Source organism: Bombina bombina, chromosome 9, assembly GCF_027579735.1.
Source record: "Bombina bombina isolate aBomBom1 chromosome 9, aBomBom1.pri, whole genome shotgun sequence".
Lineage (NCBI taxonomy): Eukaryota > Metazoa > Chordata > Amphibia > Anura > Bombinatoridae > Bombina > Bombina bombina.
The window spans coordinates 34,236,568-34,250,693 of NC_069507.1; the positions used below are offsets into that span (position 1 = coordinate 34,236,568).

Consider the following 14,126-nt stretch of genomic DNA (forward strand, 5'->3'; position numbering starts at 1 on the left):
CTGAAAAAACAATGAGATGATCGCATGGTCTGATACTATAATATCATTTATCTGAGGTTCAATCTTCATTATAGAAAGAGATTCAGCTACCAGTAAGAAATCAATTCTCGAGAAAGATTTATGTGATTTAGATTCACATGTAAAAGTATGTAAGTCAGGGTTTTTAATACGCCATATATCATAAAGCTTAAGTTTAGAGCAAAAACCTTTAAAATATTTAGCACATTTATTATGCTCTTTCATATTTTTTTTAGTAAATCTTTCTGCTTCTGGAAATAAAGACATATTGAAATCACCCCCTACAATCAAATTAGCTGATGCAAATGGGAATAATTTGATCTTAATTTTTTCCCAAAATTCTTCCGAAAATTTATTTGGGGCATAGATATTACAGAGCACTAGCTTAACCGTATTAACACGGATCTGTATAATCATATACCTTGCATCTTTATCTAGTTCAATCTTACTGATCTCATATGTTAAATTTTTATTTAATAAAATAGCGACTCCTAACTTTCTATTTACACACGGAGTGGCCAACACCTCGCCGACCCATTTAGATTTTAATTTAGAGATTTCAGATTCCTTTAAGTGCGTTTCCTGTAAGAAAACAATACTTGGATTATATTTGCCTAACTCTCTGATAATAAGTTTGCGTTTGATCGGTGAGGTGATGCCACCCACATTCCATGAGAGTATGTTTAAATCATCTAGCATGGTAACCTCTTCTTTTTATTTCTCTCCATTTTTTCCTCTTCCTATGGAGAGTTAGTACTAGAGTTACAGTGTCTATCTGGAAGACAGAGGGAGAAATAGCAAGAAAAAAAACAAAACAAAAAAAAAAACAGACAACAAAAAACATAAAGGGACCCCCCCCCGGATACCAAAACAAATATATACATATTATCTTACATAAAAAGAAAAGATACACATATGATAAAGTTTCTTTAACATTAGGTCCTACTATATTTATAACGTTTTGCATATAGTCTGTGTCTTGAGAAACTCTATCTCTACCCGATTTGCTATTTATTTAGAGTTTATAAATTCTTTTGCCTCATTAACATCACTTAATGTATGTCTATTACCATTCTCTTCAACTATGATTTTAGCTGGGTATATCATACGGGCTTTTAGGCCTTTTTGAATCATTAATGTACATATGGGAGCCATGCTCTTCCTTTTTTGAGACGTCTCCGTAGAAAAATCTTGAAATAACAGGATATTTTTTCCCCCCATAGTGAGTGAATCTATTTTTCTGAATGATTTTAAAATTTCTAATTTGTCTTGATGCCTTAATAATTTGAAAATACACATTCTAGGTCTTGAATTGTTTTCAATAGGTCTCCTAGGGCCTATTCTATGGGCTCTTTCGATAGGGAGAGGGAGGCGGTGAGCAGGGAATCCTAGCGCCAGAGGCAGCGTCTTACTAGTAAATTCTATTAGGTCCACATAGTCTTGGGTTTCTGGCAGTCCAACTATTCTAATGTTGTTACGTCTGGAGCGATCTTCCAGATCCTCCAGACGAGCTTGCATATTTTGGATTTTAGCTATTTGTGTAGTTAAAACTGATTCTTGCGAATTGACTAGATCCTCTAGGTCTGAAACTCTATTCTCCACCTCTGTCATCCTATTGGCAAACTGTTTCACCTCAGAGTTTAGTGCAACTAGTTCAGAAGAAATACCAGATAGTTCTTTTTTAATTATGTCAAATTGTGGGGAGAAAAGATTGCTTAGCTGCGCTACCAGGGTTTGCATGTCAAAGGGGGGTAAAGGTGTTTCAATGGAATCAGAACTAGTATCAGTGACCTTAGCTCTCTTATCTTTAGCTTTGGGAGGCATTGTGGGAGAGTGATGTTTTACCTGAGTGACAAAAAAAAAAAAAAAAGTGATTGTGATGTGAGAGATAGTGAAAAACTAAAAAAACACAAAAGACCACCTATCAGTGGATAAGTTTTTTTTTTTTTTTTTTGTTTTTTTTTTTTAAATTAGTGTGAAAAGTAGTGGGGTGTTACTATCCCCTAAGGGATTATACTGGGGTGCTAGTGTGTAGGTATTACTAAGTAATTGTTAGGCCTGCCTCCAGTTATTATTAGATTTTCAATAACCAGTTTCACCTATACCAAAACTGAGCCCCTTGATTATATCTTTAATTTACAAGTCTCTTTCGGTTTGAGGGAGTTTAGTTATGCTTTCAAAGCTGAAATTTTAAGCTTGCCCCTTTTCCCTTCTTTCTCTATTTCTTTCCCCCTTTCCTCTTTTACTTTGTCCTTTACTGTACTGGGATACCCATCAAGACACAGAATATTATACAATATAGCCCAGCTTACAAAATAAATCGCCTAGCGCTGTTCCTAGTTTAGTATCCCAGATTATATCAGGTTACAGCACAAGGATCCTAATTAAATAGGATATACCCTTGAGCGGGTTAATACCTATAACAGAAGCGTCCTGAAAAGAGAGAGACCATGTAATAGGAACAAAATACAAAGATCAATAGCATTCACCTCATACAATATATTGTTGCAGCTATAAACAAAAAAAAAAAAAAATTTTTCTCTTTTTTTGAAAAGAGCCTACTAACAATATCCCATATATTAGCCCCGACTATAGCTAATAAAAATATCAGGGAGTCAGCTTTAGTAATGTTGTCCCACAGAACTGTAGCATCAAAAACCCTTTTATATTATATGCAGAGCAACAATGAGTATCCTAAATCAATGTGAATTTTAAATGGAAGCTAGCGATACTTGTATCTAAAGATAAAAATATACAGGTAGAGACAAGCTAAGCATAAATTATGACAAGCATTTATCAAGCACACAGTCCGATTTCAAGCCGGGCTCTTACCACCACGATTTCCAGGCATTATCTAACATAGCGAGTCCGGCAACAAACTTATGCCTCTAATTTATGCTGGCAATGTGTAGGGATCTTCTCCTCTTGGCTTACAATTTCCCACAGAACCAGCAGGCCATCAGTAAGCCTATCGCTGTGGCAGATCCAGGGAGTTGCCGTATGTTCTCAATGCAAGTCCGACTCAGCTCAGGGCAATTTCTGCTGTTCCAGCCCTCAAAGAACACCAGCGAGTGCCTGCAAACCGGTCCAACCGCGGGGCTCCTTTCCTCCAATGCGGTCACCCAGCTGAGCGGGTGCACAGAACACTATCCTTGCTTGACTGTGAGTTCTTGATGCAGGTCCGGCCCAGCACAGCTCCTGCTGTACCAGTTTTTGAAGGATACCAGCGGGTAAATGCAGTCCGGTCCCAGCCGTATGCCTCCTCTCACAGTGCGGTCACTTAACTGAGCAAGTGCCCCGCCAGATGCCGTCTGAATCCAGGTACAAGGGGGTATTTATCCGCCACAGCTAACACAAGAGCCAACCCACCAAAGATCCACTGTAGTAGGTAGATATAGGCCGGTTCAGCAACCACTGCTAACCCTTATTCACGGCCAATTTGCAGGTGTAGGAGCTTCAGAGCAAAAAATGTTCCCTTTTCTTTTCCCGGGAGCAGCTTGCGGGGTAATTCCCCAGAAGAAGTTTAAAAGTTCCTTGCGATTGACTCGCTAGCTAGTTCAGCTATAAGAGACTCCAGACTCAGGCGGGTCGTAGCCTCGCAGAGCGCCACACAATACTCCTGGTAAGCACTCCAGGACAAGTGGCTAGGAGCGGGGAGCGATGGAGTAGCGTCCTCTCACAACACCTGTGTGCAGGTAATCTGCACAGCACCTCCCCCAACGGAAGTCTCCGACCCAAACTTTTTCTTTCTATGAATAAATTCCTAAATATAATGCTACATTGTGTTCATCCCCTCTACTATTATTCTAACAATGCTTCATTTTTATTTGTCTCTTTATTTAAGGACTTAATGGAAGCCCAATATGTATTGTCAATGATGACTGGTCTGTTACATCTCCGCTCTACCCACATCCCATGGTTAAGAGACAGTTTCCCACTAACACATTGGGAGTGCCATGCAGCATCCAGGTACCCATAGGAGACCCATATGGGAATATGGTTCCATATCTTGGATCTGGTTGGTATTTCATATACAGTACTTATTTATTTATACAGACAATGACATTTAAACATTATAAACACTGTAACTCTTCCATACAACTGTACAACTCTTCACCTCTTTTCATATCTCTAAATGCTCCACTACCGCCCCCACTCTCTGCTTCTGACCAGGGTGCCTCAATCACATATAGATCTATATAGTCATGTTTTCCTTGTATTTGTGCCCCTGCATAGCAATGGGAAATGTGCTGGCATATTACAGGGACGGGCAAATGTGTCTGCATCTTAATTAAAATGAATGAAGTTTGGCCGCATTTGTTTGTTCTAAATGAATAAACAACGCTAGCTGTTCCTGGGTAGGTTAATGTACCCGTCTAACCTCTTTGCATTTGATGGTCTTGTTATGGATGATCTCAGAAAACTTTATTTAAAGGGGCAGTAAAATCAAAATCAAACTTTTATGATTCAGATAGAATATGTATTTTTAAACAACTTTCCAATTTACTAATATTATCTAATTTGCTCCCAATAGTGTAGTGCTCAGAAGCAGCACTACACTATTGGGAGCTTGCTTTTAATTGGTGGCTACACTTATATGCCTGTTGTCATTAGCTCACCCAATGTGTTCAGCTAGCTCCCAGTAGTGTATTGCTGCACCTTCAACAAAGGATTTCAAGAGACTGAAGCAGATTTGATAATACAAATAAATTAGGAATTTGTTTTTGGGTTTTATGCCCCTTTAATAAAGATAATAAATGTAACAAAGACGCTTACCTATATTAGAAACAGTAAATTCAACAATTAAGTGTAATTAAGTGGATAAGGAATACAGTGAATTACAGGGTAGGCAGAAGTTGTCTGCTCTGGTGTTTCTAGTCCATTGTGTTCATATCTTGTCTTTTGTATACACTTTAATACGGAAAAGCACAGTATATACTGTTGTCCCTGTGGCCCCTCTTGCAGTAACAGGAGCTGATAAGCACATGACTTGTAACAAATTAAAAGAATATAACCTAAGTTTGCTCTGAAATTCCATTGCCACCTACTACAAAAGTTTGTTTGCATCTGCTATCGTTAGAAAAAAAGCACCAAGCTGGCACATATTTTGCATCTGGCAAGTAAAAGGATAATGCTAACGCTTACTACCCCTTGCCCTAGCTAGCATCAGTAATGGGGAAACTGCATGCTCTAACAATTAGATGATGTCATTTTTGGATCAGAGTGTTGCTTTAAATTAAAAAGAGACGATGATACTAAAACAGGTTGCAAACTGTGCTCACTACAAGGTATATTTTACATGAAGTATTGGGGTTTATTCCTTTGTTTCTTTGTGACTAATATAATATAACATGGAGTAACTTGTGGCAGAGTATGTTAAAGGGATATGAAACCCAAAATGTATTTTTGTGATTCAGAAAGAGCACACCATTTAAAAAAAGTTTCCAATTTACTTCTATTATCATATGTGCTTTTCTGTGTTGAAGAGATACCTAGGTAGTCATCTGGATCACTATATGGCAGGAACTAGTAATGCCATCTAGTGCTCTTACAAATGGATAACATTCTTACAAACCTGCTGCCATATAGTGCTCTATGAATGGGACAGCTCCTAAGCATACATCCCTGCTTTTAAAAAAAAAAATACCATGATAATGAAGAAAAATTGATAATATAAGTAAATTAGAAAGTTATTTAATATCACATGCAATATCTGAATCATGAAAGGAAAAATGGTGTTCCGTATCCCTTTAATTATTTTCTCTGGTAATCAAAATGATTTTTTCCTCTATCATACAATGATTTCCCACAAATATAAGTAAATCTACATCAACTATCAACCCCATCTTGCAAAGGTCTAATGGCAGCATTTGTTCTGCTTTGGTGCAGCCGCCGTATCAGAGGCTTGGAGAGAAGAGCTGAAGGAACTTGCTGCAAAAGTCTGTACTTCTGATAAACAGTTAGACATAAAGGAGGTAGGTACTTATGGTCTATGTAAGTGAATTTCATGGCTGTGGTGTAGATCAGAATCTGTGGGAAGCAGGGTGAGGGAGGGTGATCTACAAGAGATGTTTTTTGAGAGGTGCAGGGAGGGTGCGATCTACAAGGGGTGATTAATTATGAGAGGTTAAGGAGAGGGAGGGTGATGTATTGGGGGTTATGAACTATGAGGGGTGCAGGGAAAAGGTGGGTGAGCTATAAGGGGGGATGGTTATCTATGCGAGTTGCAGGGAGAGGGTGTGTGATCTATAAGGGGTGATCTATGGAGGTTGCAGGGAGAGGGTGCCTGATCTATAAGGGGTAATCTATACAGGTTGCAGGGAGAGGGTGCCTGATCTATAAGGGGTGATAATCTATGAGGGGTACAAGTAGAAGGTAAGTGATGATATTTGATAGGTACAGGGAGAGGGTGCGTGATCTATAAGGGGTGATGATTTATGAGGGGTACAAGTAGGTGAGTGATAATATTTGATGGATACAAGGAGAGGGTGTGTAATCTATTAGGGGTGTGTAATCTATTAGGGGTGATGGTATATAAGGGGTGCAGGGAGAGGGTGCATGATCTATAAAGGGTGATGATGTATGAGGGGTACAAGTAGAAGGTGGGTGATGATATTTGATGGGTAGAGGGGGTGGGTGTGTAATCTATAAGGGGTGATGATCTATGAGGGCTACATGTAAAAAGTGGGTGAGGATATTTTAAGGGTATAGGGAGAGTCTGTGTGAGCTATAAGGGATGATGGTATATAAGAGATACAAGGAGAGGGTGTGTAATCTATTAGGGGTGAGGGTATATAAGGGGTGCAGGGAGAGCGTGTGTGAGCTATAGGGGGTGATGATTTATGAGGGGTACAAGTAAAAGGTGGGTGATGATATTTGATGGGTAGAGGGAGATGGTGCGTTATCTATAAGGGGTGATGATCTATGAGGGCTACATGTAGAAAGTGGGTGAGGATATTTTAGGGGTATAGGGAGAGTCTGTGAGAGCTATAAGGGATGATGGTATATAAGAGGTATAAGGAGAGGGTGTGTAATCTGTTAGGGGTGAGGGTATATAAGGGGTGCAGGGAGAGGGTGCGTGAGCTATAAGGGGTGAAGGTATATAAGGGGTGCAGGGAGAGGATGTGTAATCTATAAGAGGTGATTGTATATAAGAGATACAAGGAGAGGGTGTGTAATCTATTAGGGGTGATGGTATATAAGGGGTGCAGGGAGAGGGTTCATGATCTATAAGGGGTGATGATCTATAAGAGCTACATGTAGAAGGTGGGTGAGGATATTTTTAGGGTGCAGGGAGAGCGTGCGTGAGCTATAAGGGGGGAAGGTATATAAGGGGTGCAGGGAGAAGGTGAGTGATCTTTATGGGGTGATGATCTATGTAAAATGCAGGAAGAGGGTGTGCATGATTTCTATGAGATGATAATTTATCTAAACACAGCCACATAGCCTGAAGTTTATTCATCTAATACAAGCAGATTCCTGTTTATACCACTTGCATCTCATTAGGTAGAGGAGCCCCGCAGGTCTACACAATATTCAGCGGAAACCGGGCGCCTCATACCACCATCATCACGAGCAATGACCCGTCAGGCATCCCGAAAAGCCAACAGGAACAACATCAACAACAAAGGAAAAAGCTCTTCTGTGTATCTTCAGGACCAGGAGCTGATGGTAAGAACATAATCGTCATTATACCAACTCTGCACGTATCTGCACGTGCTAGGATAATACAGCGTAAATATGTTAAAATGGTAAATAATAGCAGAAACTGTAAATATTAGATGCGTAGAAATTCATTTTTGCTATTTCTTTTTTAAACAAATAACAAATTTGAACTGTTTGTCCAAAAATTGTTTAACTAAACAAAGTAATAAACTAATACATAATGAGCTACTTAATTAATTTAGTTTCTCTATTTAATTGATAGGGGAATATAAATAAACAAATATAAGAATTTAGTATTCCGTCAGTAGTTTGTTTAGTTGATAAATGAAATTTTATACATATTAAACTAGGAAGACTAAGTGTTATACTATATAAGCATACTTTCTAAAGTAGGACCCGGCAGCACTGTATAAAAATTATTGCTTTATTGAGAACTAACAACCTAAAATTCACCTATCTCTTCACAAAGAGATAGAAAAAACAACAACCTTCCCAAACAAATCAGACATATGGATGTGCTTAACCAATAAATTAACCCCACATGCTAGCATGTGCCAGAGCCGGCTATAATAATAGTCAATAGAATTGCAGTCCGGGCACTCAAGTGTTAACAAACACGCTCCGGTGGCTGTCCATAGGCAGCTATATTTCTTTATGGAACTGCTGGTATAACATATGCAAGGACCAATGTCCAGATATTATGTGTGGGTAGCAAGTGATGGTGTTCCACTCCGCTCTCCTGAACTACTAACCTGTTAGATCAGGTGCCCTATGGGCCTCCTCTTTACTCACAGTGCTTGTGTGGCGGTACCTGCTGTGCTTCACTTGCGTTGGCTGTATTGCAAGACTCCAAGCCGCGTGACTAATTCATTCATCGTGATGTGATCACCGGTGCCTAAAAAGGGTCTCCTTTTACTCACAGACTTACGTGATAGCCAATGAGGAACTTCACTTGCTAATGGGTAGATACGGGGCTTCCATCGACCACCATCGACCATATGTTGGCTTGCTGGGCAGCAGTCTTGACCTGTTACTGAAAGTAAACTTCCACCATAAATGAAAATTTTAAATTTGTGTAAATAATGATCACATTTTAGATTAAAATTTGTTAAGCAAACAACTAATAAAAATATTTTTGCTCATGTCTAATATATATATGTTCTATAGTGACAATAAGTACATGCTCTATACAGAACTTTACAAATGAATTCTATATGTAATACTCATATATAATAACCTAGTTTTAAACAGTATGTTATGTGAAATACTCATACACACTTAGCACTAAATTATTAGCAAAGCATCTTAACACAGCTGAAGAACGTTTAGAGTTTCTTATAGTTTTAGTATATAGTGTAGGGATCGTTATTTACTCGCTCATTGTGCGCGTATTAGTGAGTTAAGTGTAGCAGTCAAGTGTAATCCAAAATACTGATGTAAAATTGAACGCTTTTTAAGACCTGAAGTTAACCATTATTATTAATAGTATAGCACAGAACTACATGAAGATCTCCCTACTTGCGCATCGACTTAGTGATTTAGCGTTATTCGAACATAGGGCTAGATTATGAGTGGCGCGCTAACTGTGGCTCGTGAATGATAAGGGGTATTTTGCTGCATATTACAAGTCGAAAATAATTGCAAACGTGAAATATTCATATTTTCATGTCGGGTTAGCGCACTTGAGAATATGTGATCATGTTTGTGCGTGAGTAGGGTGTTAGGTTTCCCCCCCACACACTATGTTTTGCTCCATTGACTTCTACGGTGGAATACGCTATTGAAATATTCTAACTTTAGCTTTTTACTAAAGTTGGGAAGTATGAAGAAGCTAACAGGATGCAACCACAAGCTAGCTATGCATATCTGCATACAGGCCTTAAAGGGACATAAAACAACACATAGATGTTGCACTCTTGTAATAGATGAACATATTAGGTAAGTGAGGACATTTTTTAATTAATTAACACCTTGTATAATGCAATTATTCTTTAGTAACCAAATACCGCCCACTACTTGCTCTATTTGGAGGAGTTGATCCAGACTGGCGTAGACACAGTTAGCAAGGCTCGTTTTGTTAGCAAAACTATCATTTATTGTATTTCTTTTTCTGATCCGACTTGCTGAGGTCATTTAGGGACAGAGATGTTTCAGGGTTAGGTGTGCAAAACCAGCCATCTGCACTTGCAGTTCTCAGAATTGGAAAATGCTTTAGTTTAAAATTTAATTACAGGAAAAAGGGGCAAGGTAAATAATAGTTATAATGCAATAAAAAATGTTTACTTTCCCTTAATGGGCAAAACCCTCACTGCTTTATTGGTGGACAGTCACGTGCCTCACAAGCACAAAAGCAAACATACGTTGGTTCCTCAGTACATGAACATTTAAAATAAATGAATAAAAGAAAAACTTATTTAATTGATATTATTGGCAAATGTGCACAGTTTTGTACAACGGGGTACAAGCAATTTCCATGCTTAATTACAATATGTCTAGATTTGATCACCTAAATGTCTGACGTGGCACCTCCTGGCAACGTGTTTACCAGTAGTTAGTGCAAACAAAGCTGAATGGCACCGTGACCTGCACTCTGTGACATTTGTCTTTTCTGCCAATAGATCCTGGAACTTCTCTGCCAGATTCTACAAACAGATTCGCTTTCAGCAATACAGCAGTGGTTGCTGTCGGCCGGACAGAGGGGTGAGACAAAATTAAACGTAATCCCTTAAACGTCAAACACATGTAAAATAAAAACATTTATTTACGCACATTAATTATTCATTTATGGCTAAGGGACTGATATTCAAAAACTCGCCGCTCAGGTGAGATATTCGAAGAAGTCTCATCGGTAGGACGAGGCCTTTAAAACATTTTTGAAACACTTATTTTCTTTTGAAATGTTTCTGTTGCTATCTAATGTTCTTTATGTGAAACAGAGACTTTACATTACACTACAAGGTCTTAAAAAAAATCCCAAAGGTTTTGTGTGATTTCTCTCCATGCCGGTGAGGTTTTGAATATTAGGCCCTATAATCTTTGACTTATGCCTTAAATTACATCTCAATAATCTCTCTAAGGATCTGATGATCTATAGCTCTCTGCTCTGGAGAGGTTAGCTAAGAAGTATCTTCAGTATTGAAAGGTTCGTCAAAACAATTTAGAAAAGCAAATTTTAGCTTGTCAGCTGTTTATCTCACTATGCAGGTTCTGGAAGTAAAGGAGAAACACATACATACAATATAGGTATCAAAAGAAACCCAAAGATTATGAGTAATTTCTCTCCATGTCTGCAAATTGCATCTCAGCCCCTAGCTTTCTGCTTATTGCTGTAGGCACTGCTATATAGGTGCCCATATACAAGACAGTAGACTCCTGCAGCATATTTATACTAACCTACCTATATTCTATTCTGTGCTCAGTATATACTGCTGTATGGAAGATGGATATATACACTAAATCTACAGTCTAGCACTACATTTTTGAAGGATGTAGGAAAAACACATTTTCTTTTTCACTAACACACATGAAATGTGCAATCCCAAAACTCTACCTTAGCCCCCACTCTTGATCCTAGCATGATTTATTTTTTTACAATAGAGCACTCATTTTACTACTTGTCTGCCAGTAAAATACAGATAAATAATTTTACCTCTTTTGTTGCCAGTAACACACATAAAGAGAAGTGATTTTATCCCCTTGACTGCCCCTACTTCATACTGCTCCATAATTGTAATACATTGAGGCATAGGTGGCCTGACTATGGGATTAACCCTTGCAAACCTTGGTAAAATCATTACGAGCCACTTTGCCTAGAAATTTTGATGAAATTAGGCTTTTTAGTTTTAAGGTCTTTCTCAAGTTCCATGAATTTCACAGCTCAAAGTGTTCTTCTGCCTTACAGAGAAAGACCTTGTTATGGGTATGATCCAGACGGCAACAGCCAATACGCCTCTAGAGCCACAAACCATCGATAGATCAATGGGAGACAAGATACATTCTCACACCGTCCAAAGACTGATGTCACGCGATGAGCACTTAGAGCGGAAAAGTACTAGCAGGTACTTGTTTTGTGTGCTTACATTTTTATTATATCAAATACTCTAGTATTTTTTTTAATATAGATATAGGTTTAAAGGGATAGTATAGTCAAAATTTAACTTTCATGATTCAGATAGAGCAGCAATTTTAAGCAAATTTCTAATTTACTCCTATTATCAATTTTTTATGTTCTCTTGGTATCTTTATTTGAAAAAGCAAGAATGTAGGCATAGGAGCCGGACCATTTTTGATTTAGCACCTGGGTAGCGCTTTCTGGTTGGTGTCTAAATGTAGATACCAATCAGCAAGCGCTACCCAGGTTCTAAACCAAAAACGGGCCGGCTCCTAAGCTTAAATTTAAATAAAGATACCAAGAGAACGAAGAAAAATTGACAATAGGAGTAAATTAGAAAGTTGCTTAAAGTGACATAAACCCCAAAATTGTTCTTTTATGATTCAGATAAATAATACAATTTTTAAACAACATTCCAGTTTACTTCTGTTATATAATTTGCTTCATTCTTTAGATATCCTTTGTTGAAGAAATACCAATGTATATGGATGAGCCAATCACACAAGGCATCTATGTGCAGCCATCAATCAGCAGCTACTGAGCCTATCTAGATATGCTTTCAATAAAGGATATCAAGAGAATGAAACAAATTAGATAATAGAAGCAAATTGGAAAGTTGTTTAAAATTGCACATTCTTTCTAAATCATGAAAGAAAACATGTGGGTTTCCTGTCCCTTTAAAATGCATGTTCTTTCTGAATCATGAAAGTTTAATTTTGATTAGACTATCCCTTTAAGGATTCTAACCTGCCTTTTATCATCTAAAATTGCTAAGGAAAAATGTATTTTCTGTAGAAGAAGTGACCAGATATTTCTAGGTTTTCTAATATGAATATTTAATTAAAAAATACATTATTTTTTTTGTAGCAAATCTAACCACAAAATGAAACAAGAACCTATCTCAGAGGAAGATAAACCAGGTAACTACAAATAAAGGACGATTTATCAACATTTGCTGCATTTGAGGTTTTGCAATGCAGAAACTAAATAACTGTTTTATTGGGTAATTACTAGAATGTGAAGGGCTAGATTACAAGTGGAGCGTTAAATTATCGTGCGCTCGCAAACGGGCAAATTTGCATAGAAAATTTAGTATACAATGTCCTTTTAACTGTATTTAACCCCCATTGCCAGGATTAAACAAAATACATTGCAGGGCCACTAGTGTTAAAATATTTGTTTTACTATAATGTCCCTTTAATATGTTTTATAAATTATTGGGATGATAAAATTAAAAATAAACTTTAAAAAAAAAAATTCTAATGTACTTCTGTAATCAAATGTAGTCATTATAAATTCTCCTGCTCAGATTGCAGATTTATGTATGGGTTTACTGTAGAGCTGTATAATTTGAAGCCATGCTAATTTCAGTTCTGAGATGCTTACAATTCCTTTTGGTTTATTTACAGAGCGTATTGGCTCTGCAGAAGTTCTTCAAGTGCACTCGCAAGAGGATGAAAACCAGAGCAAGCCTGGATCTTCCAAATAAATTCCACCCCTCATCTCTAGAAGCCAATCAGATGACATTCCTTAGTATGACTTGATTATTGTCTATTTTATGTATTGTTGACAAACATTTTAAGAAATATGAGTATTTTAATATTGCATTATATGTTAAGGAACCCAAAATCCTGGATTTTATGTAGACTGTGTTGTCACCATCAATATAATATTTACATGTATTTTATTAAAATACTTTAAAAGCAAAGAATAAAGTTCTGGAAAAAGGAGCTTTTACATAAAATTTCTCTGCTTTACTTTATTGTATAAATCTGCCGGCAAGCTAATGTTATATAATTCTGCACTATGTGTAGAATTATATAACATTAGTTTGTAAGTTTACTGCCCCTTTAACAAAAGGGATAATGGAATTTGTTTTAGGTATAAAGTAATATTTGTTACACATGAGCACGAGGCTGTGTCCCTATGAACAGTTCCAAGGGCTAAGACTTTGTCTTTGTGAAATATATGGCTTTAAATTGAAAAAACTCAATATATAGTATTTTTTTCTGGCTGCATCAGTCACTGTATTAGGTTGTTTTAGAAACCCTTTCCTTGGCATTGTTTCTACTAAAAGTGGGGTATTCCCCAGGTGTTATAAATAGGACAACATTTTTCCGCTTGAGTACAGGTGAGTTAGAGGTACATTAATGAGCCAATCAGGAACAGCCTAAGTGTGTTGCCGCTCCAGGATTTGAATTTTAAGGGACAGGAAACCCAAAAATTTCCTTTCATGATTTGGATAGAACATACAATTTTAAACAACTTTTCAATGTACTTCTATTATCAAATTTGCTTCATTCTCTTGTTATCACTTTGCTGAAGGAACACC

At 37.4% G+C, this 14,126-nt stretch overlaps 1 protein-coding gene across 1 annotated transcript in view; it reads left to right on the plus strand.

Annotated features, from left to right (window-relative positions):
* Nucleotides 1–13,538, plus strand: part of TBATA (thymus, brain and testes associated) — a 45,170-nt gene extending 31,632 nt beyond the window's left edge. Inside the window, exons 4-10 of the mRNA XM_053691614.1 lie at nt 3,863–4,036; nt 5,908–5,993; nt 7,525–7,689; nt 10,302–10,383; nt 11,585–11,741; nt 12,662–12,714; nt 13,204–13,538. Coding sequence (XP_053547589.1) covers nt 3,863–4,036; nt 5,908–5,993; nt 7,525–7,689; nt 10,302–10,383; nt 11,585–11,741; nt 12,662–12,714; nt 13,204–13,283 — 797 coding nt within the window. The 3' untranslated portion in view covers nt 13,284–13,538. The remainder of the gene's footprint in view (nt 1–3,862; nt 4,037–5,907; nt 5,994–7,524; nt 7,690–10,301; nt 10,384–11,584; nt 11,742–12,661; nt 12,715–13,203) is intronic.
* The last annotated feature ends 588 nt before the right edge of the window (nt 13,539–14,126 follow it).